This window comes from Pristiophorus japonicus, chromosome 10 (genome assembly GCF_044704955.1).
Source record: "Pristiophorus japonicus isolate sPriJap1 chromosome 10, sPriJap1.hap1, whole genome shotgun sequence".
Classification (NCBI taxonomy): domain Eukaryota; kingdom Metazoa; phylum Chordata; class Chondrichthyes; family Pristiophoridae; genus Pristiophorus; species Pristiophorus japonicus.
In genome coordinates this window covers 31,899,351-31,926,526 of record NC_091986.1, presented here as the reverse complement: position 1 = coordinate 31,926,526, position 27,176 = coordinate 31,899,351, and the positions used below count along the sequence as shown (strand labels likewise).

At 42.7% G+C, this 27,176-nt stretch overlaps 1 protein-coding gene across 1 annotated transcript in view; it reads right to left on the bottom strand.

The window, feature by feature from the left end:
• LOC139274963 (kelch-like protein 1) overlaps positions 1-27,176 on the bottom strand; it is a 334,700-nt gene that overhangs the window by 284,522 nt on the left and 23,002 nt on the right. Inside the window, exon 2 of the mRNA XM_070891749.1 lies at positions 4,259-4,395. Within this exon, the coding sequence (XP_070747850.1) occupies positions 4,259-4,395 (137 nt within the window). The remainder of the gene's footprint in view (positions 1-4,258; positions 4,396-27,176) is intronic.

Genomic DNA, 27,176 nt, shown 5'->3' with positions numbered 1-27,176 from the left:
CAGGAAATCCCAACTTGGGTTATGATCCAGCATAACTTGGACCCATCTATTTCCAAATTGTTTTGATTGAATCTCGCCAGAGTTAAGGCAGGAACCTGCTGGAACAGACCAGGAAATGCCACCCCATTATATTTTTTAACGGACATTCTCTGGATGTTTTTCTTAAACTGTGTGCCTCTCATTTGGAATCCAACATGTTAACCCTGCACATTCATTGAATGGAACTCTCTGCAAATCTCTCAAGCATGGTCGAAATCGAGTCTTAGATTCTTGAAACGTACCCAGTTTTAATGGAATCAGACCTGCTCGGAAACTCTGCAATCTGTCAATGTACTAAGCTATAAACTGGAAGAACACTGCCCGAGTCATTTAGCTATCTTGTCACAATCTTCTCAAGAAATACTTCAATACCCTCATCTCATTCTACGTGCTGGCAATATTATTATTTAGACAGATTGTCAGTTGAGTCATTGGCTATGGTTGTTTATGACAGACCAAGACAAATCAGGTATCTAAAAGCCACAAAATCTGGGACGTGTTGAATTCTATCCAAATGTATTTGTTACACAGACGTGTAACTATGTGCCAATGAATCACCAGTGCCATGCTGCAAGTCTAATTATCAAGCTCTAAATCTCTTTTCATAGTGTCTATCACTATAAATGGATTATGAATCAACAAGTAAACTTGCCTTACTGCCACCTGCTCCAGTAACAAGACTTCAGAATGATTGGCTGAGGTGGGTAGTGCTGTACAATTAAAACATTTCATTAAAGAACATTTGGTGCATTTTCAAAAGGGTCGCCGCATCTTCTTTGATTGAAACAAATGAAGTCAGTTCTTTCTCTGGAATATTAATTGTTTAAATTGTTCCATCAATAAAATGGCTTCAAAGCTCACGAGCTCCTCAAGCTGATTTTCAGCTTTACTTGCACTATTCATAAGAACATAAGAATTAGGAGCAGGAGTCGGACATACGGCCCCTCGAGCCTGCTCTGCTATTCAATAAGATCATGGCCGGATCTTCGACCTCAACTCCACTTTCCTGCCCTATCCCCGAGAGTCCAAAAATCTATGTGTCTCAGCCTTGAATATACTCAACGACTGAGCATCCACAGCTCTTTGGGGCAGGGAATTCCAAAGATTCACAACCCTCTGAGTTGCTATTTCAGAAGCTATTTCTGAAGTGCTGTTTCGGAATAATTAACAAAAGATTTAAATCCCTGCAATTGTGGCAGTGATTATATCGGCAAAGTAATCCTTCAATGGGAGTGTCATCATTGATTGACTGAGTGTAGGTGCCTGACTGCTGATACCTTTCACTACACATAACATAAGGAAGAATGAAATGTGAAAGAGAGAAAATGGAAGCAAATTTAAAACATACCATTGCCCAAGTATATATTATAAAATTAATAAATTAAAAGTTGATAGCTAAATACATATTCTAACCTCAGGATTTAGACTACAGTAGCCATTGCAGTTTATGATACAAGAACATAAGAACTAGGAACGAGTTGGCCATACGGCCTTGCGAGCCTGTTCCCCACTTACTTCTTTCCTTCTATTAAGTTCTCTAACGTTTGAGAGAATCAGGCCTCAAAATAAAACAGAAAAAGTAAGACTTGCATTTATACAGCGTCTTTCATGACCACCGGACGTTCCAAGCGCTTTACAGCCAATGAAGTACTTTTTGAAGTGTAGTTATAATGTGGAAACATTGTACATTATTTCCCATTTTACTTTTTTTTTACAAAATAGTCTGCCCTTTGCTTAGAGAGATTGTAAGTAGCTACCTAAGAATTCAAGATTAATTGGACGAAATGGTCAAATAGCAAATGATTCAAATTTCATCAAAATGCAAAAATAATGTTCAACCAAAACTGGCAGCATAAGCTTACATTTTATCTAAATTATTCAGGTGTAATTCAAATGTGGTACAAAATGGTTGCACCCTGTGTTTAAAAATTTCCAATCAACAGTACAATTGTTTGTTTACATGACAGGGAATAGTTTCTCTTTCGTGCAATTTTTTTCCCTCAGATTAAATGAATACTTCTTTCTCCGTACATATCATCCAAGTTTTAATTAACTCTTGCCAGAGGAGGCACCTACACATGGACGCTTAACGTGACTATTTGTCAGCGAGGGCAATAGTTTGGCAGCTTAATTTCCAAGCCATCTCTTCAATTCTACTGTAAGGCCGACAGGTGCTTTAACTCAAGCCCTGCTTCTTATCAAACTAGGACAGATTTCTACCTTTGGCACTCATCGAATAATTCCTTTCTTAACTGTTCTTACAGCTCTATTTAAATTGGAGCTGTTGAACAGATGAGACACTCGCAGTATCTCGCAAGGCCAGAGACTAGCTATAAAATTGATAAACAGGAAAGGCAATTGGTCGCATGCCTAAAGACGGGTAAGTTTAAATGTGATGTAAATTATAGGCTGAATAAACACATAACAGTGCGCCAGACTAAATTATATTTAACCAGACCGATTGTGACATAAAAGGTTTTATTCCGTAGCTGTTAATTACTGTTGCTTTGGGTTTGTTTAAGTGCAAATACTAGCATTCAAGGTCTCGAATTACATAGATGCATTTTCTACCACTATAAGCACAGTTGATGAATTATGCATAATACAATCACATCTCCAGAATTTGCAAATTCTGCAAAAGAGCCTTTTATTCTGCAAATTGCAAGAGCTACATTTACTCTGCAATTTAATAAATACATAATAATTTGGTAAAGTGTTATGGTTAAAAAAAGGGATACTGTGTTAAGCTGAGATTTCTGAAGACGAAAATCGATTTAGGTAACACAATAGACGCTAGGCTTTTTTTCCCCCCAGTATAAAAGCTAAATGAACATTCCATCTGTCAAGTATAATTACTGCATTCTCTGACTTTAACAATACTATTACTGTAGTACAAAAAGGATGAGTTCAGAAGTTAAAATAAGCAGCCAGCTTTTAGGGAGCACTTTACTAGATATTTGTTCATTGACCCGTACACTTGCTACATGCTTTCTTTTCCCCAGTGCATGCTGTTCTGAAAGAAAACTCAAAGGGAAATGGCTAACTTAGTTATCGGCCGAGCATGTCTGCACTGTGTGATTATCATTCCAGCAGAGCACAAAAGAATGGGGGGAAACTAACTTCCAGATTGAACTGTGGTCTTTTCTCCACATGCCCAGTTAAAATGACAAATGTCACCAGTTCTAACAATGTTGCACCACATGGATTGGATACCTACCTGGGGGAAATTGGATCTGCTTGCATCTATTTTTCAGGTGAAAACGGTCACTGAAGGGTTTAATGTGGCGTGTTACATGCACAAGCTAAGTCTCCACCGGGTATGTGCCGCATGCCATATTGGTTTGAATGCCCTGTAGTCATCCTGTGCACATACCTGAAACAGCCATTAGGCCCATTGCCCAGAAAATTGGGGTCGAGTACCTATTTCAGGATCCCTTTGGAAATCAGTTTGCGATTGACTGCATGCGCTCAGCTTCCCCAGGCACACAGCAGTCAAACCATTGGTCTTTAAAGGGACCGCCGGTGGTTGCTACCAAAAAATGCAAGTATCAGTTTTTTTGAACTTTTACTACAGAAGTGTTCCTCCACTTTAAAACCACTGGCCACTGCCGACCACCTCTTACCCCACTCCCTCAAACACTCCTCCAACCCGCCTCATAGTTGTTCTGATGCCAGCACCCCCACCAACCAATCTTCATCTCCTTTGCAACCGCACATTGTTTTTTGGAATGCGACTGGCCTCCCCATTATGCTGGTCGCATCCTGATAGCACAAAAGGACCAATTTTGCATGGTCCTTTTATGCATCGGGTTAGGCATGGTGGTCCATATTTGCCACCGGACCGGGCGTGAACCAACTTTGAGGCCTTTACATCACAAGTAAAAATATTAACTTTAAAAAGTAGCTAGCATTTGGGATATTAAACATGCAATCATGGTAAACAATGACATTTATCTTCATCATGAATAAGGCAGAAGACATTAACATGTTTGTCGTTAACACCATTGAGTTGATACATATTGTATAATTAATACCATTGAGAATATCTATTTTTAAGCTTATATGAATAGCTATAAACAAGCAATGTGTCAACTGATGATTACTGCACATACAGATCAGTTTTGAGCCCAAGGGTGTCACATGTCTTTATTACAACTGATGCCATACACATCTATAATAATAATTCATTGTATACAAAGAACTCTTCAATCTACCTTACCTGTGTAAGCAAATTGAACAAGATCCCAGAGTGCACTGGGGTCTATGCCCTCCATTTTGATTTCCTCTTGTTTCGCTTCACAAACATCACTGGTGAACATTGCAGCAAAATAGTCAGAGACAGCACTAAGAACAAGTCTGTGAAGAGAAGCACCACAAGGAGTCTAATTAAATTAGTGTATCTTAATTAGCTGTGAAGAGTTGACAGAAAGAATCCATGATATTAAAAAAAAACTAAAGGCATAACGACCCTATTGTACCATGACATTCTTAACAATTTAAATTGTTAAGAAGGAATAACTTGACTGCTTATTATGGAAAAGTAGTTATTAAAATTGGCATTTATTATATTAAGTATAAAATCAAATTTATTTAATGTGTTCAAGTAATATGATGCAATGGTTCCTTTTTCATGCATGAAAATTAAAAATTCTAAAAACAGCATTCTTGTTTATACATAAACTAAAATAATCAAAATACATACCGTGGGGGAAATTTTAACTATTGGTGATAGTGTAATATTGGATCAGCCGAATGTTTTATATATATATATCTCACAATTTTCATTCGCACTGACTACCATCAGTCAATCTGCTATTGCCCATTTTAGACTATTCCGCCAAAAGTTAAAATTACCCCCCATTTGTGCTGATTCAATAAAATGCCACAAAAATTTAATTCATAATATTTGGAGAAAGGTGCAAATGTAATTAGAGATAAATTAGTTGATCGAAATCAATATATTGCAACACTTAAAAAGATAAATATTTAACCATAACACACAAGAACATAAGAAGTAGGAGAAAGGCCATTCAAGCCTGCTTCGCTATTCAAGATGATCATGGCTGATCTTCTATCTCAACTCCACCTTCCTGCCCAATCCCCAAATTCAAAAATGTGGAATTCATGTTCATAATTGAATACTTTCAACTTCACTCTTTAACCAGTTACCACTTCCAAATAACAGCATGATTAGTGAACATAGCAGCAACACAGTCTAAGTCCATTTCTACAGTGCTCCCGATGTGGAGAGAGATATCTCGGACATCCACACAGAGTGGTGGATAAAGAATAGGCAGTGAGATGGATTGATGGGAGAGAAAAGTTAGAGAGGAATGTTAAGGAGAGTTTTGAAGCCAGGGATGGAAGAGTAAATGATTCATTCTCTGGTTGGCAACTGTGATATATTCACAGAACACAGCACACACAGCTTCCTAACGTGGCAGGCAGCTCTCTCGGAAGTCTCCGGAAATCTGCCAATTCTGTTTATTATTAATCCTGCACTTGAAGTACACAATACGTCCACATCCACAGTGTGGAGCTACAAACATTACAAGCTTACAGACATTACACTTCTCCCTCCTTAATGAAGAAGCAATCAGAACAAACATCATACATAACTTTCATGTTTATACATAACACAGGATATAAACTTATTTTTTTCCATATTTACAAATTTAACTTTACCACTTGTTTTCTGTTTCGAAGAGGATACCTTTGCTCTCAAACAGAACCTTACAAACATGGTGTCGATTTCACACTCATTCGAGGCTCATTTTCCTCCACGGAATTTCCTTGATTTTCATTTGAACTCACTCGAACTTCAGGCTCCTTGTTTTCCTGACTCAGACTCAGACTTTCATTCTGATTCTCTCCTGGATTTGTGTCCAGTACATTGGATTTAGAATTTGCTACTGGTATATCAAAACTATCTGATGAGTCAGAAATAATTGAATCATTCCCACCTTCAACTCCTTCCATGTCTGTAGGTAAAATATCAATATGAACAAACCTAACCTCTCCATTAACAAACATCTTTCCCAAATATGTGCGAGGACCACGTATCTTCACCACTCTTCCTGGTAACCACTTTAACCATTTATGGTGATGGTTCTTCACTCGCACCTTCTGGTTTAATTTCACACTTCTCTCATTTACTCTACCTCTATCCTGATTCTCTTTCTGTCTTAATTGTATCTCTTCTACAGACTGTGCCAAATTTGGTTTAACAAAGAGAATCTGGTTCTAGGCTGTCGTTTGAGAAACAACTCTGCTGGTATTCTACCAGTGGGTGTATGAGGAGTATTTCGATATGTAATCAAAAAATTAGCTAATTTGTGATCCAATGACAACTGTCGTTTCCTTGGATTTAGATCTAACATTTGTTTTATGAGGGCATGTTTCACAATTTGTACAGTGCGCTCTGCTGCACCATTCGAATCACGATGGTATGGTGGAACCTTGGTATGTTTCACACCATTTTTGCTCGTGAATTGTGCAAATTCTTCTGAACGAAATTGTGGTCCATTATCTGAAACAATCTCTTCAGGGAGGCCAAATGAAGAAAATAATTTTCGCAAAATGTCCAATGTTTTACTTGTTATTATTTTCCACATTGGAAACACCTCAACCCACTTCGAATGGCTATCAAAATGAACAATTGTTGTCCTTCTAACTCAGCAAAATCAATATGTAGCCTTTGCCACACCCTGGGAGGCGGCCATTTCCATGGCTGTAATGGTACTGGTGGTGGTTGCTTGCTTACCGATTGACATGTCGTACACTGACTCACGATGTACTCTATATCTTTATCAAGACCTGGCCACCATAAATAACTGCGTGCAAAACTCTTGATCAAGCACATTCCCAGGTGCTGGTCATGGAGGTCTCCTAATAATTTGGACCTGAATTTATTTGATATAACCACTCTTGCACCCCACATGATACAATTTTTATCGACTGATAATTCATTCCTACGAATGATGATTGGATGTGTATCTTTGTCTGTTACCTGGTTTGGCCATCCATTTGCAATATACTCATACACCTTTGACATCACTGGGTCACGTTTGGTTGCTCTACCAATCTCTTCAGCTGTGACTGGCAGTTCATCAATGTATGAAAAATAAAACACTTCTTCCCTATCAGGTGTAACTTGTGAAGGGGAAGGCAATCTAGACATTGCATCAGCATTACTGTGATCAGCTGATCGTCTGTATTCAATATCATATGTATATGCTGACAATACAAAGCCCATCTCTGCATTCGGGCTGCAGCTAATATTGGAACTGGGGACTTTGGATGGAGAATTGATGTTAGGGGCTTATGTTCCGTAAAGATGGTAAACTTACGACCATACAAGTATTTGTGAAACTTCTTGACCCCAAAAATTAATGCCAAAGCTTCCCTTTCAATTTGCGCATAATTATTCTCACTGGCACTGAGAGTGCGTGAAGCAAAAGCAATTGGTCTCTCCTCCCCACTACTTAATACATGAGAGATTACTGCCCCAACTCCACACGGAGAAGCAGCACATGCTAGCTTAATCTCCTTAGATATGTCACAGTGAACTAACATGGTGCTCTCTACCAATTTGCTTTTACACTCCTTGAATGCTGTATCGCATTCTTTTGACCACTTCCAATGGACCTGTTTTTTCAAAATTTCTTTCAGTGGATGTAATACTGTAGCCAAATTTGGTAGGAACTTCCCATAACAGTTCAAAATACCCAAGAATGAACGAAGTTCAATGATATTCCTGGGAGTGGGTGCATTTCTAATTGCATCCAATTTTTCCATTGTTGGATGTAAACCATCTTTGTCTACTCTGTGCCGAAGTATTCCACTGAGTTTTTAAATAACTCACACTTACGAGCAGATGAAGTACTCTGTGCTTCTCTAGCCGTTTGAGGACTTCATTCAATATGTTATTATGAACTTGCCTATTTGGTGCTGAAATTAGTATGTCATCCAAATAACATACTACCCTTTTAATACCTTGCAAAATCTGGTTCATCACCCCTTGGAATATGGCGGGGCAGAAGACACTCCAAACGGTAGCATATTAAATGGATATAGGCCTAGATGAGTATTTATAGTCAAACATGACTTGGACTCCTCATCTAGTTCGAGCTGTAAGTCGGCATTCGTAAGATACAGTTGAGAAGATCTGACCACCTGTCAGTGTTGTGAACAAATCTTCTATATTCGGCAATGTATTGGGGATGATAGAGAATTCAAGCTCTGCAGCCCGGCTGCAGTTTTGAAAATTCACAGACCCCAAGTCAAAGCTGCGACGTGCAACTCAGCATGTTGCATTAAGTCATCAATCAACTTGACATTTTAGGACCTTGGGTAGCGAGCCAATTAAAAGGTTAACAGACTATCAATTGAGCCAATAAGGTCAAAGAAGGCGAGTTCTTTTCTGTAAATTGAACCAGGTATAAGTACAGCCATTTTGGCCATGTGGTCTCAGAAGGACAAAGGCCTGGCTTAATGCCAAGAGTTTGTTGCTGCTGTCAGAATAAAGTTACATTAAAACTACTATCGGAGTTCGTATTTCATTGGAAATTAAGAGATCTAACAATTTTGGCGTCACGAACACGATCGCTGAGGGAAGAAACTGAATTTTGGACATCGGACCTACATACTGAGGTAAGGACTCCTCTTTATAAAAGTCCTTGGTCAAAAGTCCAAATTCGCCTCTCCTTCTACGCGATTCCGAAAGCCTCCGGTTTGTGAATCCACTGGTTGGTAGTCGGCTCGAGGTCCCATAGACGTCTAACTTCGGCAGTGTGTTAGTTAATTAATCACCGACCCACTGATCGGCTGGAAAGCCTACGACTCGAGACCCCAGTAAAGAAATCAGTATTATGGCAGCAGGAGATAAGAGCAAAGAATTGCCCACAACTGTTAAAGGCGGGCGGGCACCACGTGAGGTTTCGATAGATGAAATCCTCGAACAGTTGAAAGAATACATACAGCAACAATTCAACTTATCTAAAACCTGTATTAAGATCGAACAAAAGTACGGAACCTCCAAAGGACAATGGTCCTTGGACGAGATTAAAAGGGTCTGGGGAAAAATGACCCGGATGAAAAATAGTGAACTAGATGGTCCCTAGCCGTTATGGAACAGATGCGAAAGCGGAATGAAATTATAATGCGTTCCCAATATGATCGAGAACTGACCAGTACAAAGGACCAATTGCAAGCTGTTTGTGCACAGCTGCGATAGAAAAGATTTGAACTTGAAAAGTCGGAAGCAGAAGTTAAAGATCTTAAAGATGAAATTAAAGAATGGAAAAAATCATTAGGTCAAGAGACAGTAATAGGAAAATGAAAATGTATCGGTCAATTCGCAGGGTACCCATGTTTGGATAAATTAAAAGTGCAAACCCGAGGACACGACCGAGGAATCGATACGGATTCTGAATCCTCCGACAATACAGGGTCGGAGGATGAAGAATTAGGGGTGCAATTTGCCCCATTTAAAAAAAGACGATTTGTAGTCAAATCTGAAGAGACTGCGGATGAGGGCGGAACCAAAAAACGAGGAAAAGGGTGTATGCAGAATACTAAGTTCATGATCCGGCAGACCCAGAGAAAATTGATAAATGGTTCAAGGAATTGCCCAATCCAAAGAAAGGGGGAGCAAAAACGTGGGACCAATTGGATCGCTTAAGAAATATATATCAACTTCATCCTTGGGAAGGAGTGCAAATTTTGACCATAATGGTGCCAAAAATACAAGGAAGAAAACTGCATGATAAGGTAGAAGAAGCTTTGCGGCAGGATGAACAAGAATTAAACGCAGGATGGGAGGCGATTAAACACTGGCTGCAAGCCTTCAGTCCAGCTAAGACAGACTGGAGAAAAATTGCAGCCTGCCAACAGAAAGGAACAGAGGAGGTCCTGGAGTTATGATGAGTGGTTTAGATGCACTTGGCTAGAACATTCGGATATGAATAATACGGATGAGGAAATGGATGAACAAGTTTTTGGACCCCTGAAAGCAGCTTTCGTGGCAGGTCTAAAGCCAGAACTGTCCAAAATGCTGAAGGTAGTGTTACCGGACTGGGAAGGTAGAAGAACTACCTTTGCAGCATTGGTGGATCGGTGTAACCAATTAGACAGGGATATGGGAGCTAAAGTCCGAGCTGTACAGGCTATGGGATGGGACTCCCAGGATTCCGATAAACAGTTATTAGGAAAATTACCCGGAAAATGTAATTATTGTGGGAAAGGAGGTCACTGGGCCAAGACGTGCAGGGCAAAACAGCAAGGTCATGGCTGGGGAAGAGGACGCAGCCAGGGATACAATTCAGCCAACAAATCTGGCTTGTCACAAGATAACGACCTCATAGAAGCATTTAAGCGACTGACAATACAACAGGAGTTGTTAATTGGGATAGCAAAAAACAATTAGAGCCCACCCTGGTCCACCTCCTCGCACTAATACAACAAAGGGGAGATGGGCGATATATAACTGTGAGGGTGGGCGATAAGGATGTGGACTGTCTTTTAGACACAGGGGCGGAATTAACATGCTTACCCCTACAATATGGAGACTTTTTGTCATTGGATGATAGGGCACGTACAGCCTATGGAGTTGGGGGCCATAAAATGGAAATTAAAAGGACAACACCGATACTTATAGGGCTGGGTCCACATGAACTAACCACGCCGGTCTGGATAGGCCCAGTAGATCAACCCCTTTTGGGAATGGACATTCTAATCCAAGTAGATTTATCGTTGCATTTCGAGGATGGTCGGATGATATGATTAATTAGAACTTTGAAGAAAGAAGAATTGAAGGAACACCCGATATGGGCTAAAGATAAGAACAATTGTGGCCTACTCCAGATGGAGCCTGCGTCATTTACCGGGACCAAGCCTCCATGCACTAAACAGTATCCCATCAGTCCAACTGCCATCACGGGAATCTTACTGGTTATTCAGCAATTGGAGAAACAAAGGGTGCTTATTAAAACACATAGCTCCTCCAATAGCCCCGTGTGGCCGGTACAGAAATCTAAGAGACTTGGCGTTTGACTGTCGATTATAGGAAAGCTAACCAGTGCATTGATCAAAAAGCTCCTTTGGTCGCAGATCCCTCCACCATTTTTAATGCCCTCAAACCGGAACATAAATATTTCTCGATTATAGATATGGCCAACGGATTTTGGTCGGTGCCTCTGGCACCGGAGGTTCGACAGTGGTTTGCTTTCACTGTCCAAGGACAACAGTATACTTGGACCCGGTTACCGCACGGTTTCCACAACAGCCCTACGGTATTCCACATGGCTTTACAAAGCCATTTGCGAGAATTACCTCCCGTTATCCACAGTCATCCAATATGTAGACAATATCCTGCTAGCTTCAAACACGGAAGAACAGCATGAACAAGATTTACGGGCTTTGCTGGATCACCTTTGGCTGAAAGGACATAAAGCCAGCATCGACAAAGCACAAATATCCCAAGAAAAGGTTGTATACCTGGGACAAAACATTTCACAAGGAAAGAGAGAACTTACCCAGGATAGAACTGCAGCCATTCGAGCTGCTAAAAAACCCACCACTATTCAGGAACTAAGGTCTTTTTTGGGATTGTGTAACTTTAACAGAAATTGGATTGACTCCTTCACACAGCTTGCTCACCCACTGAATGATATCTTAAAGGGGAAACGTGCCTCTAAAGAAGCCATCACCCTCACTAAGGAACAGCAAGAGGCCTTCCTGAGTTTGAAAAAGGCTTTGTGTTCAGCACAGGCTCTGGGAATCCCCGACAGTGGTAAGCCATTTACCCTGTTTGTCCATGGGAAAGAAGGATATATAACAGGTATACTGACACAAGAACATGGGGATCAGCAAAGACCGATTGGCTATTATTCGGCAAAACTGGATGCGGTAGCCCTCGGATGGGGAAGTTGCCTAAGGGCCATGGAAGCTACATGTCGAGCGGTAATGATCACTGCGGGTCTCGTCCTCGACCAAAAGCTGATTGTCAAATGTCCCCACACTGTACACGCTTTGCTGTCTTTGAAAAGAATGTCTCAGGTGACGGCAGCTAGATGGACCCGCTGGACAGCAGTTTTGGAAGCTCCTATTCTCCATATCGTCCGGGCCAGCCCGGTTAATCCCGCAACTATGCTCCCGATGTCAGAATCAAGGGAGCAAGAAAGGGGAGAATGTGAAGAGCATGACTGCGTGGAGATTTTAAAAGAAACAGAAGAAGCAGCCTTAGCAGCAGAGGAGCCTCTGCACAACCCAGACCTCATCCTGTTTACAGATGGTTCCTCCTTTGTTGACAATGGTACCAGAAAAGCAGGATGGGCAGTTACAACCTTATATGAGGTAGTGGCAAAAGGATGTTTACCCTCAGGAACGTCAGCACAACAGGCCTAGTTACGGGCCCTGTCAGAAGCATGTCGAATAGCAGAAGGACAGACAGCTAATGTCTACACAGATTCGCGTTGTGCTTTTGGAGTCACTCATGACTTTGGTCTGTTATGGCGGAAAAGGGGATTCCTCACTGCTGCTGGTACACCTATCCGAAATGGAAAAGAAGTCCGAGACTTACTAGAGGCCATACAATTATCTCACAAAGTGTCCATCCTGAAGTGTAAGGCCCATACCAAGGAAAATACCACGGAAGCACAGGGAAATGCCATAGCCGACCAGGCAGCTAAAGATGCCGCCTCACAGGGCGTTCCCCCAGAAAAACCAACACAGATGTGCAGATTGAAAGCACTCAGGACTCTGACACGAGACCTTCAAACAATGCAAGGCGAGTGCTACCGAGAGGAAAAATGGACATGGATTGAGGCAGGAATTAAGCTATGTGAAGATGGTGTCTGGAGACAAAGAGTTACCAACAAGCCAGTCGCGCCACAAGCGCTTATGCCTTTTTTAGCCCAACATATCCACTCGTGGAGACATTTGGCCTCACAACATTTGGCCTCAACGGTTCCAGAAAAGCTAGTGGGGTCAGGAATTTAAAAAACATGCCCAGCTGGTAGTAGACCGCTGTGGTCTGCCAGAAAAATAATTCTGGACCTATCACGGTAATGCCCCAACTGAGGCCCCCTGCCCCTGACAGACCATTCCAGCATCTGCAGGTTGATTATATATCTCTTCCTTCATGCCAAGGATACACTAACATTCTTGTCATGGTCGACAGATTCTCTAGATGGGTAGAAGCTGTCCCAACTAAAAGAGCCACAGCCAATCACACTGCAAAGGTCTTGTGTAAAGATTACATTCCCCGATGGGGAGTCCCGAGTAGCATTGACTCAGATCAGGGAACACACTTCACAGTGCTGTCTGCCAAGAAGTCTGTAGGTTACTGAACATTACGTGGGATTTACACTGTCCTTATCATCCACAATCATCAGGTCAAGTAGAACGAATGAATCGAACTCTGAAACAACAGCTTGCCAAATGTCACCAAGAAGGAACACCATGGCCCCAGGCACTACCAATAGTGCTATGTAGCATTAGGGCAACCCCGAACAGAACTACAGGTCTAAGCCTATTTGAAATTATAACAGGAAGACCCATGTCACTGCCAGGAACTATCGATTTACGGAAAGCTGATGTTCACTTAATGAGTGACACTTTGTTATCATACTGTCAGAACCTAACCAATGCTATTAGTTCTGTTTCCCGACAGGTATCGGCAGCTTGGGGTAATCCACCCGAAGGAGGACACAACATCATCCCGGGAGTCTGAGTGCATGTGAAAAAGTTGCATAAAGAACCTTTGGGTGCCAAGTGGGAGGGACCTTATCAAGTGTTATTGACCACCCAGGTAGCTGTTAAAGTCCAAGGAAAGAAAGCCTGGATCCACACTTCACACGTTAAATAAGCACCCGTAACTGAAGCTGAAATCTAATAAGGACAATTACTTTTTGCCAAAATGTATAAATTTACTGTATTACTGATTGTAGGTATTCTAGGCATAGGCCTACTTCTTACTAGCCGACCCTCTGCACCAAAGGGAAATAGTAGGGTAGCAAGGGAATTATAGTAACTGCTCCCGGAATTCTGAAAAGGGAGGTACTTGCGCCCTACTCAGAACTGAGTGTTGCACATATATCCCAGATAGCTCTGAAGAAATTACCCACTTAGCGGAGCATATCCAAAAGGAGGTAGAAAAACTTAAGCAACCTCCATCATTCACTTTGTAGAGCAGAGCCACTGAATGGCTAGGTTCAATAGGATCTTCATTGGTGGAAAGTTTAATTCTATTCGTTGTAATTATTTTACTTTTATATTATATTGTTTGTTTATGTTGATTAAATGTTGTTGCAACCAGGCGGCTGTAGCTGCTGTCCCGCAGGTGAGACACCTTGCAGGTCCCAGCAGACCGTCTGTATGTGGTACAGGGGTATGTTATGCTTAAGGGAAGGTTGTTTACTGGTTGAATTAAGATACTGATTTGGATTAAATTGGAATGAGGTTAATTAACCTACTAAAAACCAGACTTCCATTGTGGCCACGATGGAACTCTGGTTGGTATAAATTTGTGTGGAAGCTACTAGTCCGGACATGTGGCGAAACACATCAACAAATTTTGGAAGGAAACTCTATTAACATGTTGAAATTATTTTGTAGAATGTTTAACCAGTGATACCTGATGTTTTATGATTCAGTTTGTGAAAGAATCAAAGGGGGGATTGATAGAGAATTCAAGCTCTGCAGCCTGGCTGCAGTTTTGAAAATTCACAGACCCCAAGTCAAAGCTGCTACGTGCAACTCAGCATGTTGCATTAAGTCATCAATCAACGACATTTTAGGACCTTGGTTAGCGAGCCAATTAAAAGGTCAATTGAGCCAATAAGGTCCAAGAAGGCGAGTTCTTTTCTGTAAATTGAACCAGGTATAAGTACAGCCATTTTGGCCATGTGGTCTCAGAAGGACAAAGGCCTGGCTTAAAGCCAAGAGCTTGTTGCTGCTGCCAGAATAAAGTTACATTAAAACTACAATCGGAGTTCGTATTTCATTGGAAATTAAGAGATCTAACAGGGGACATTACCCTCAAAATTCTGGTTTACGGTTACTTTATAATCACCACACAATCTTACCTTACCATTGTACTTAGGTACAACAACAATGGGTATAGCCCAATTACATCGATCTATCTTACAAATGATGTTCTCAGTCTCTAGTCTTTTGAGTTCTTGCTCAACTTTCTCCTCGAGTGCATATGCTACGGAACGTGGCTTGCAGTAAACCGATCCAGCATCCTTCTGTACCCTGACACTCGCCTTGAAGCCTTGGATCGGACTGCCCGTTTCACAGAACACCTTCGGATACTTCTTGATAACCTCATCCGTTGATGAAAATCTCGCTTCCACATAGAAAATCTTACTCCAATCCAGCTTCAGTGAACTCAACCAATTTCTTCCTGGTAACGCAGACTTGTCTCTTTTCACTACTATTCGAGGCAATTTCTGAAATTGATCTTTATATTTCACCGGTACGGTGATACGACCTACCCAGGAATTTTCTCTCCCGAGTAGCCTCGCAGCTCTATCTTGGATTTCTCCAGTTGAAAATCACACAATTTGTCGCGGTATAATGACTCCAGTACTAAACTCACGAATGCACCCGTGTCAATTTCCATTGATATCTTGAATCCCGCAACATCTATGTGGATTATGATGCTTTCCGAACTGCTGTCCATTAACCTCGTGCTCCTGATGACGTGTAACTCTAACATCTCTGCGTTCTGTTGTTGTTCTTCCATGCTATGTAGTCTCTTGGGATTTCTACTCATAGCTTCGCACGTTGGACTCATAGCTTTAAAAGCTGGTTTACCCTTCAGTCGGCATGCCTTTGCAAGATGTCCAGTCTTTCTGCAGAAGAAACACTCTGCCTTCACATATGGACAACTTTGAGCAATGTGTTGTCCCAGGCACCTATAGCACGACTTCGATGCTCTGTTAGAATCTCCAGTTTCTGAGACTTTCGGCCATGCCCGTCTTTTACTTTGAACCTGCAGGTGATTTACCTCGGTTGACTGATGACCGTAATCATTATTTAATTCTCGGGAATATTGTTCGGCCATGCTCATCGACCTGCTGTCTGACAAGCAATCTCAAAAGTCAAGTCATCCGTCATCAATAACTTCCTTCTGATCACATCATTTTCACCCCACAAACAAAACTATCCCGTAATGCTCAGTTTTGAAAGTTTCCAAAATTACAGTGCATCGATTGCTTTTTTAATGCTATGATGTAATCACTGATACTTTCATCAGCCTTTTGATTCCGAATCCTGAAACGATAGCTTTCAGCAATTTCTAACAGTTTGGGGTTATAGTGCTGCTATAGCTTCGTTAAAATCTCTTTAAGCGTTGTGTCCTTTGGCTCGTCAGGCACAAGAAGATTTACAAGAGTGTCATATAATGCCGGACCTGCCTCCGATAAGATGATCACTTTCTTACGTTTCAACACAGCCTGGTTCTGGACTGCATTGTCTGGAACTTCGATTATGTTATTTGCAGTGAAATACATTTCTAGCCGATCCACATATGCTTTAAAATGTTCCCGGTCATGTCTATATTCACCCAAATATCCCAATACACCTGCCATTTTAATCTCTAGCTGTTCACACCGTGTGCTATATTTTACTTTGGATTTTTGTAGCTTTTTTCAAAGACAGAAACTTCCAAAGTCTCTCTGTCAGCTGGCTGAATCCTTCACCAACAAAAATTAAGCTTTAAATCATCCAAAAAATCCCATCCTCGTCGCCAAATGAGATATATTCAGAGCACAGCACACACAGATTCCTAACATGGCAGGCAGCTCTCTTGGAAGTCTCCAGAAATCTGTCGGTTCCGTTTATTATTAAACCTGCACTTGCAATACACAATACGTCGACATCCACAGTGTGGAGCTACAAACATTACAAGCTTACAGACATTACAGCAACTAGTAAATAGTTGGGTGCCGCAGGTATCAGTACTGGGACCCTAACTATTTACAATTTATATTAATGACTTGGAAGAAAGGACCGAGTGTAACATAACCAAGTTTGCTGATGATACAAAGATGGGAGGAAAAGCAATGTGTGAGGAGGGCACAAAAAAATCTGCAAAAGGACATAGACAGGCTAAGCGAGTGGACAAAAATTTGGCAGATGGAGTATAATGTTGGAAAGTGTGAGGTCATGCACTTTGGCAGAAAAAAAAAATCGAAGAGCAAGTTATTATTTAAATGGAGAAAGATTGCAAAGTGCCGCAGTACAATGGGACCTGGGGGTACTTGTGCATGAAACGCAAAAGGATAGTATGAAGGTACAGCAAGTGATCAGGAAGGCCAATGGTATCTTCGTCTTTATTGCAAAGGGGATGGAGTATAAAAGCAGGGAAGTCTTGCGACAGCTATATAAGGTATTGGTGAGGCCACACCTGGTATACTGCGTGCAGTTTTGGTTTCCATATTTACGAAAGGATACACTTGCTTTGGAGGCAGTTCAGAAAAGGTTCACTAGGTTGATTCTGGAGATGATGGGGTTGACTTATGAGGAAAGGTTGAGTAGGTTGGGCCTCTACTCATTGGAATTCAGAAGAATGAGAGGTGATCTTATCAAAATGTATAAGATTATGAGGGGGCTTGACAAGGTGGATGCAGAGAGGATGTTTCCACTGATGGGGGAGACTAGAACTAGAGGGCATGGTTTTAGAATAAGGGATGAAAACAGAGATGAGGAGAAATTTCTTCGCTCAGAGGCTTGTAAATCTGTGGAATTCTCTGCCTCAGAGAGCTGTGGAAGGTGGGACATTGAACAAATTTAAGACAGAAATAGACAGTTTCTTAAACGATCAGGGGATAAGGAGTTATGGGTAGCACGCAGGGAAGTGGAGCGGAGTCCATGATCAGATCAACCATGATCTTATAGAATGGCGGAGCAGGCTCGAGAGGCCGTATGGCCTACTCCTGTTCCTATTTCCTAAGTTCTTATTTTCTTATGTTTTTATGTAAAGGCAAAAAATGCTGAGCAAGGGAGTTCTAGAAGCTAGGAGCAATAGTAGTTTGACAGTTGGAAGGAATTCTTCGGGACTGAGCATCAAGCCATTTTTGGATTTGGAAAGAGCGTGTGTATGGCCATAGATCTAGTGGAGATTGCTGAGGTAGGGTGGGTCGATGCCATGGAGAGATATGCAAGTTCTATGAAAAGCTTAGCAAAGACTGAGGAGGTGATGCAAATGTGGACTTCGGTTCAGTTGAGCACATGGGCACTTCAGATGAGCAAGTAGTTTGGACTTGCTATATGGAACCAAAATGGCTTACTGTTGGATCATGTGTCCGGAGAGTAAGATGCAACACTCTTATTTAGGGGATTAGGAAAATGCACTCTCTAGAAAAGGGACATAATGAAGCTTACATTTATGGTGAGTATTAGTGTTCATGATCATAATGAAATAAACTCATTTCCTGTCAGCCATAATATGAAACATTTTTCAGTGCATTATCCAAGAGAGAGTGCATGTGCAGAGGCAAAATTTGTGTTTACCTAAAGTTGCTCAATTGCCAAAACTTAAACTGAGTTTTGCTAGATTTAGACAGAGATTAAATTATAATTGTTTTTTCGACTCAATATGGATATTTTATCTGTTTCAGTTGATCATGAAGTGACATTGCATTATTTATTTATAATTGTCTTATTCAATCCCTACGCTTATTTGTAGAAATAAAACTTGCATTTCTACAGTGCCTTTCAGGGCCTTAGAATATCCCAAAGTGCTTTACAGCCAATGAAGTACTTTGAGTGCAGTCACTGTTGTAATGTAGAAAATGCAGCAGACAATTTGCATACAGAAAGCTCCCACAAACAGCAATGTGATAACGACAGATAGTCTGCTTTTGTTATGTTGTTTGAGGGATAAATATTGGCCGGGACACCGGGGATAATGACCCTGCTCTTCTTTAAAATAGTGCCATAGGATCTTTTACATCCACCTGAGGGCAGACGGGGCCTCGGTTTAACGTCTCATCCAAAAGACACCTCCCTCAGTACTGCACTGGAGTGTCAGCCTAGATTTTTGTGCTCAAGTCTCTGGAATGGGACATGAACCCACAATTTTCTGACAACTTTCTGACTCAGAGAAAGGGTGCTACCCACTCATCATCACAGGCAGTCCCTAGAAATCGAGGAAGACTTTCTTCCATTCTAAAAGTGAATTCTCAGGTGACTGTACAGTCCAATACAGGAATTACAGGCTCTATAACAGGTGTGGCAGACAGTAGTTGAAGGAAAGGATGGGTGGGGCATCTGTTTTGCTGCACGCTCATTCTGCTGCCTGCGCTTGCTTTCTGCGCGTTCTTGACGACGAGACTCGACATGCTCAGCGCCCTCCCGCATGCTCTTCCTCCACTTAGAGCGGTCTTTGACCAGGGACTCCTAGGTGTCGGTGGGGATGTTGCACTTTATCGAGGAGGCTTTTCCCACCTGGGGCTCACTTGCCATGTCGGAGTTCCGAGTAGAGCGCTTGCTTTGGGAGTCTTGTGTTCGGCATACGGACGATGTGGCCTGCCCAATGGAGCTGCTCGAGTGTGGTCAGTGCTTCGATGTCTCCGCAAGATCCTGAAAAAGCATTGGGAGGATAGACGCACCAACATCAGTGTTCTCACTTAGGCTAACATCCCCAGCATCGAACCACTGACCACACTCGACCAGCTACCCACTGAGCCACAGCTGAAACTCTACTCTAACTCAGAGGGAAGGATGGCCTGAGTAGATGGCCATATTTTCAGATAGAACACTCTAGGACTGCAGTTTTCCATTTAATATCTAGTCACTAACTGAAAGAAGTTAATTAGTAGTCACTCACAATGGTTGAAAATAAGTCATCCAAATCAATTCTATACCATATTACACCAGAAACTTTGGGCGATTCCATCATTTCTAAGTTCAGTTATGTTTCAGGAATGATCGTGCTTCTTGCCATAGAAGAATATTTTCAAAACTTTAAATTGCTAATCTCTCATTTTATTTTGAACAGATATAACTCTTGAACATCAGGACGAACTGAACAAAGTGAAATCCAAAAAGAGGTAAATGGTTCTTCCACAACTTAGCTTATATCAATCATATGGCATTTTAATTTAGTGTGATGTTGAAGTGAATAAGAGAAACTCTCTTGATTTAAGACAAAAAAAGGAGTTGGCAAATCCAGCAAACTGGAACATCTTATTCAAGATTTCCAGAAGACAAATTATTGATAGTCCTGTAGCTAATTCTAAGTGTGTAATTGCTCAGAAGGTAGCAGTTAGATTCAGGATGATTGGAAAGAAACCTTTGCTTGCTGACTTATAACCTGTCTAAAGAACATCTTTGGAACAATTAAAGAAAGACACTGGAATCACAAACTGAGAGAGTTAAAATAAGGAATTACTTTGCCTTGTTTAAACAGCCACGGAAGATTTGGCTACTCTCACTTGCCACATTTTCACAGCTGGTTAACAGATTGAATGGCAGCTAAAGATCTCTGATAAGATGTCTTTCGAAAAGGTGACTGTGGCAGAAAGGCCAGTGTTAGAAACAAACCAACTGTTGACACAAAAAAAGTTTACCACATGCCCACTTTAATGCTTGAGCTAAAGGAGTAGACAAATAAAAGGAATGACTGACACAGCGTGAAAGTCATGTGTATTATACATCGTCCTGTATGGCTCAGAGATGTGGACCATATACAGTAGACATCTCAAATCGCTGGAGAAATACCACCAACTATGTCTCTGCAAGATCCTGCAAATCCCCTGGGAGAATAGTCGCACCAACATTAGTGTTCTCAATCAGGCCAACATCCCCAGCATCGAAACACTGACCACACTCGACCAGCTCCGTTGGGCGGGCCACACTGTCCGCATGCCCGACACAAGACTCCCAAACCAAGCGCTCTACTCGGAACTCCTGCACGGCAAGCGAGTCCCAGGTGGGCAGAGGAAACGTCTCCTTGATTACGTGCAACATCCTCATCGACATCTGGGAATCCCTGGCCAAAGATCGCACTAAGTGGAGGAAGAGCATCCAGGAGGGCGCTGAGCACCTCGAGTCTCTGCGCTGAGAGCATGCAGAAAACAAGCACAGGCAGCGGAAAGAGCGTGTGGCAAACCAGGCTCCCCGCCCACCTTTTCCTTCAACGACTTTGTGTCCCACCTGTGACAGAGACTGTAATTCCTGTATTGAATTGTACAGTCACCTGAGAACTCACTTTGAGAGTGGAAGCAAGTGTTCCTTGATTTCAAGGGACTGCCTATGATGATGATTATGCAAGGCAATAATCTTGAAAGTGACTTAGGTGAAAGTCCTGCTAAAAGCATATATTCTACCCAAGAGTCAATGTTAAACAAGGACATCCATCTAAGGCTCCTTTGGGGGATTTGTGGTCAGTGCCACAGTGGGAGTTGTGTACAGACCTCCAAACAGTAGTAGTGATGTTGGGGAGGGCATCAAACAGGAAATTAGGGGTGCGTGCAATAAAGGTGCAGCAGTTATAATGGGTGACTTTAATATGCACATAGATTGGGCTAACCAAACTGGAAGCAATACGGTGGAGGAGGATTTTCTGGAGTGCATAAGGGATGGTTTTTTAGACCAATATGTCGAGGAACCAACTAGGGGGGAGGCCATCTTAGACTGGGTGTTATGTAATGAGAGAGGATTAATTAGCAATCTCGTTGTGCGAGGCCCCTTGGGGAAGAGTGACCATAATATGGTGGAATTCTGCATTGGGATGGAGAATGAAACAGTTAATTCAGAGACCATGGTCCAGAACTTAAAGAAGGCTAACTTTGAAGGTATGAGGCGTGAATTGGCTGGGATGGATTGGCGAATGATACTTAAGGGGTTGACTGTGGATGGGCAATGGCAGACATTTAGAGACCGCATGGATGAACTACAACAATTGTACATTCCTGTCTGGCATAAAAATAAAAAAGGGAAGGTGGCTCAACCGTGGCTATCAAGGGAAATCAGGGATAGTATTAAAGCCAAGGAAGTGGCATACAAATTGGCCAGAAATAGCAGCGAACCTGGGGACTGGGAGAAATTTAGAACTCAGCAGAGGAGGACAAAGGGTTTGATTAGGGCAGGGAAAATGGAGTATGAGAAGAAGCTTGCAGGGAACATTAAGACGGATTGCAAAAGTTTCTATAGATATGTAAAGAGAAAAAGGTTAGTAAAGACAAACGTAGGTCCTCTGCAGTCAGAATCAGGGGAAGTCATAACGGGGAACAAAGAAATGGCGGACCAATTGAACAAGTACTTTGGTTCGGTATTCACGAAGGAGGACACGAACAACCTTCCGGTTATAAAAGGGGTCGGGGGGTCTAGTAAGGAGGAGGAACTGAGGGAAATCCTTATTAGCCGGGAAATTGTGTTGGGGAAATTGATGGGATTGAAGGCCGATAAATCCCCAGGGCCTGATGGACTGCATCCCAGAGTACTTAAGGAGGTGGCCTTGGAAATAGTGGATGCGTTGACAGTCATTTTCCAACATTCCATTGACTCTGGATCAGTTCCTATGGAGTGGAGGGTAGCCAATGTAACCCCACTTTTTAAAAAAGGAGGGAGAGAGAAAACAGGGAATTATAGACCGGTCAGCCTGACATCGGTAGTGGGTAAAATGATGGAATCAATTATTAAGGATGTCATAGCAGTGCATTTGGAAAGAGGTGACATGATGGGTCCAAATCAGCATGGATTTGTGAAAGGGAAATCATGCTTGACAAATCTTCTAGAATTTTTTGAGGATGTTTCCAGTAGAGTGGATAAGGGAGAACCAGTTGATGTGGTATATTTGGACTTTCAGAAAGCGTTCGACAAGGTCCCACACAAGAGATTGATGTGCAAAGTTAAAGCACATGGGATTGGGGGTAGTGTGCTGACGTGGATTGAGAACTGGTTGTCAGACAGGAAGCAAAGAGTAGGAGTAAATGGGTACTTTTCAGAATGGCAGGCAGTGACTAGTGGGGTACCGCAAGGTTCTGTGCTGGGGCCCCAGCTGTTTACACTGTACATTAATGATTTAGATGAGGGGATTAAATGTAGTATCTCCAAATTTGCGGATGACACTAAGTTGGGTGGCAGTGTGAGCTGCGAGGAGGATGCTGTGAGGCTGCAGAGCGACTTGGATAGGTTAGGTGAGTGGGCAAATGCATGGCAGATGAAGTATAATGTGGATAAATGTGAGGTTATCCACTTTGGTGGTAAAAACAGAGAGACAGACTATTATCTGAATGGTGACAGATTAGGAAAAGGGGAGGTGCAAAGAGACCTGGGTGTCATGGTACATCAGTCATTGAAGGTTGGCATGCAGGTGCAGCAGGCGGTTAAGAAAGCAAATGGCATGTTGGCCTTCATAGCAAGGGGATTTGAGTACAGGGGCAGGGAGGTGTTGCTACAGTTGTACAGGGCATTGGTGAGGCCACACCTGGAGTATTGTGTACAGTTTTGGTCTCCTAACCTGAGGAAGGACATTCTTGCTATTGAGGGAGTGCAGCGAAGGTTCACCAGACTGATTCCCGGGATGGCGGGACTGACCTATCAAGAAAGACTGGATCAACTGGGCTTGTATTCACTGGAGTTCAGAAGAATGAGAGGGGACCTCATAGAAACATATAAAATTCTGACGGGGTTAGACAGGTTAGATGCAGGAAGAATGTTCCCAATGTTGGGGAAGTCCAGAACCAGAGGTCACAGTCTAAGGATAAGGGGTAAGCCATTTAGGACCGAGATGCGGAGAAACTTCTTCACCCAGAGAGTGGTGAACCTGTGGAATTCTCTACCACAGAAAGTTGTTGAGGCCAATTCACTAAATATATTCAAAAAGGAGTTAGATGAGGTCCTTACTACTAGGGGGATCAAGGGGTATGGCGAGAAAGCAGGAATGGGGTACTGAAGTTAAATGTTCAGCCATGAACTCATTGAATGGCGGTGCAGGCTAGAAGGGCCGAATGGCCTACTCCTGCACCTATTTTCTATGTTTCTATGTTTCTAAAACATATCTGTAGCCAACCACATAGTGCCGGAAAAAGTTTAGTCACTTTGCTAGGTCAAGCAAAGTATGAAGCACACCGACCACTCAAACTGACGTCCCCTCACATTGCGCTAAAGTGCTCCAATTGCTTTTTTTAAAAATCAATAATCAGGATACAGCATGGGGGTCTTTACACTCCCAGCAAGAGTTCCTCAAATCAAAGCCTTGCATGCCTTCATTTCACTAACCGTCTCACACAGAATCTAAGTGCTTGGTGTAAGTGCCCGTCATCATCGCCATTATGTAGCAGCTTTAATGTGTCAAAATGCCCCAAGGTGCTTCAGAGGTGTAATCAAATAAAGGGATGCCAAGCCAAGGAAGGACACATTGGGAGGGGTGATTAAAAGCTTGCTTAAAGAGGTGGGTTTGAATGAGGGTCTTAAAAGGCCACGAGCTCGGTGGAAGGCTGGAGAGACGGAGGGGTTTCGGGATCAAATTCCAAAGCATGAGGCTTCGGCATCTGAACGATCATGTTAAAGACCGGAGAGAGATTGAGAAGAACGAGGAGGGATAATGCACCATGTTCACAGTCACAGAGGGTCTTATTTGTGACTTTGGTTAGGGCTGTTATGGTGTGTATCATGGTTGATTTGAGAGGGAGAATGCAAATATTCTCGTGTGGAAAGTGAGATTGGAGATGGGGTGGTAATTTTCAAGGACAGAGAGGATGGGAGTGGGTTTTATGAGGGAGTGATGATGGCAGATTTAAAAAGGAGTGGGGAATTATTCATAATATCAACTGGGATGAAGGTTAAGAAGGGAAATTGCTGGTCAAATGAGCAGGATGTGGGTTTCAGACAAGATGAGCTCAGAGAGTGCTTGATGAGAGAGAGACACAGGGTCTGGGCTAGGGCAGGGGGAAGTGAGGTGATGGTTTGACTAGTTGGCCATGGGGCAGGGGGAAGCAGGAGAGGCAAATGAATAAATGGTCTTTGTAATGTACGTAAACCTGTAATTACCATGTCTAACCACCAGAGGGCTTATCCCCTGGAGTCCCAAGGGATCCCACAATCCCTTGGGAGCACCTGTATATAAAGGAGAGGCACTCAGCTCTGTAATAAAGGACTACGGTCACACTTACTTTGAGCTTGCAGTACCTAGTCTGACTCCTCATTCAAGACATAACAACTGGCAATGAGATACAGATGACGAACCCCAATGCAACAATGCAGAGAACTGTGGGCATCCTGAAGAAATTTTGAGAGGGAGATGAGTGGGAAACCTTCATGCAGCGAATTTATCAATACTTTATGGCCAACAAGCTGGAAGGAGAAGGGAACACTGCCAAACGAAGGGCAGATCGGAGGCGGGAGCTCGAGGTGCGTGGTGAGGCCGACAAAAGGCCCAGCTTGTGCAGCTCCAGCCGGGAGAAAAAGCAAAAAAAGAAGTAGAAAGGAATCAAAAGGTGACGTCACAGCCAAAGGGGTAAGTGATTGGCTGGTGATTCGTGAGTAGCTTTTATTTTTATTTTTTGTATCAGTAAGTAACCTGTTAACATTGTTGTCGCCAAATTAAGTGTATCTAAGGGTTAAGTCATTACAGGAGAGCTCGGTCACGTGATATGCCCCTCCTGTAATATCTGGGAACTCAGGGACACTTCCAGTGTTCCTGATGACTACGTACGCGGGAAGTTTATCTGCCTCCAGCTGCTGACGGTTTGCGTTGCAGAATTGGAGCTGAGGGTGGATTTACTCTGGAGCATCCACGATGCTGAGAATGACGTGAGTAGCACGTGTAGCGAGTTGGTCTGACCACAGGTGAAGGGTCCACAGCCAGCTAGGGAATGGAAGACCAGCAGGAAGAGCAGTGCAAGGAAGGTAGTGCAGGGGTCCCCTGTGGTCATCCCCCTGCAAAACAGATACACCGCTTTGAGTACTGTTAGAGGGGGATGACTCATCAGGGGAGGGCAGCAGCAGCCAAGTTCATGGCGCCGTGGCTGGCTCTGTTGCACAGGAGGGCAGGAAAAAGAGTTGGAGAGCGATAGTGATAGGGGATTCAATTGTAAGGGGAATAGATAGGCATTTCTGCGGCCGCAACCGAGACTCCAGGATGGTATGTTGCCTCCCTGGTACAAGGATCAAGGATGTCTCGGAGCGGGTGCAGGACATTCTGAAAAGGGAGAGAGAACAGCCAGTTGTCGTGGTGCACATTGGTACCAACGATATAGCTAAAAAAAAAAGGGATGAGGTCCAACGAGACGAATTTTAGGAGCTAAATTAAAAAGTAGGACCTCAAAAGTAGTAATCTAGGGATTGCTACCAGTGGCACGTGCTAGTCAGAGTAGGAATCGCAGGATAGCGCAGATGAATACGTGGCTTGAGCAGTGGTGCAGCAGGGAAGGATTCAAATTCCTGGGGCATTGGAACCAGTTCTGGGGGAGGTTGGACCAGTACAAACTGGATGGTCTGTACCTGGGCAGGACCGGAACCAATGTCCTAGGGGCAGTGTTTGCTAGTGCTGTTGGGGAGGAGTTAAACTAATATGGCAGGGGGATGCGAACCAATGCAGGGAGACAGAGGAAAATAAAATGGAGACAGAAGCAAAAGACAGAAAGGAGATGAGTAAAAGTGGAGGGCAGAGAAACACAAGGCAAAAAACAAAAAGGGCCAATGTACAGAAAATTCTAAAGGGTGAAAGTGTAATAAAAGGCAAGCCTGAAAATTCAGTGCCTCAATGCGAGGAGTATTCAGAACCCAGGAGAGGGCTCTGAGCTTGTTAGAGTGGGTGAGAGCGCAGATGAACAGGACCCCAAGAAAGAATGCAAAAGGCAGGAGGCAACAGAGCAGAGTAGCACTGGGGTAAGTGTAAACCATAAGGTGATAGGAAGGGACAATATGTATGAATATAAACGGGCTGCAGGAGGGGTCAAAACTCAAAATCATGGTTTAAAAGCTAGTATTAAAACACTACCTAAACGCACGCAGCATTCGAAATAAGGTAAATGAGTTGACGGCACAAATCATTACAAATGGGTATGATTTGGTGGCCATTACAGAAACGTGGTTGCAGGGTGGCCAAGACTGGAAATTAAACATACAGGGGTATCTGACAATTCGGAAGGATAGACAAGAAGGGAAAGGAGGTGGGG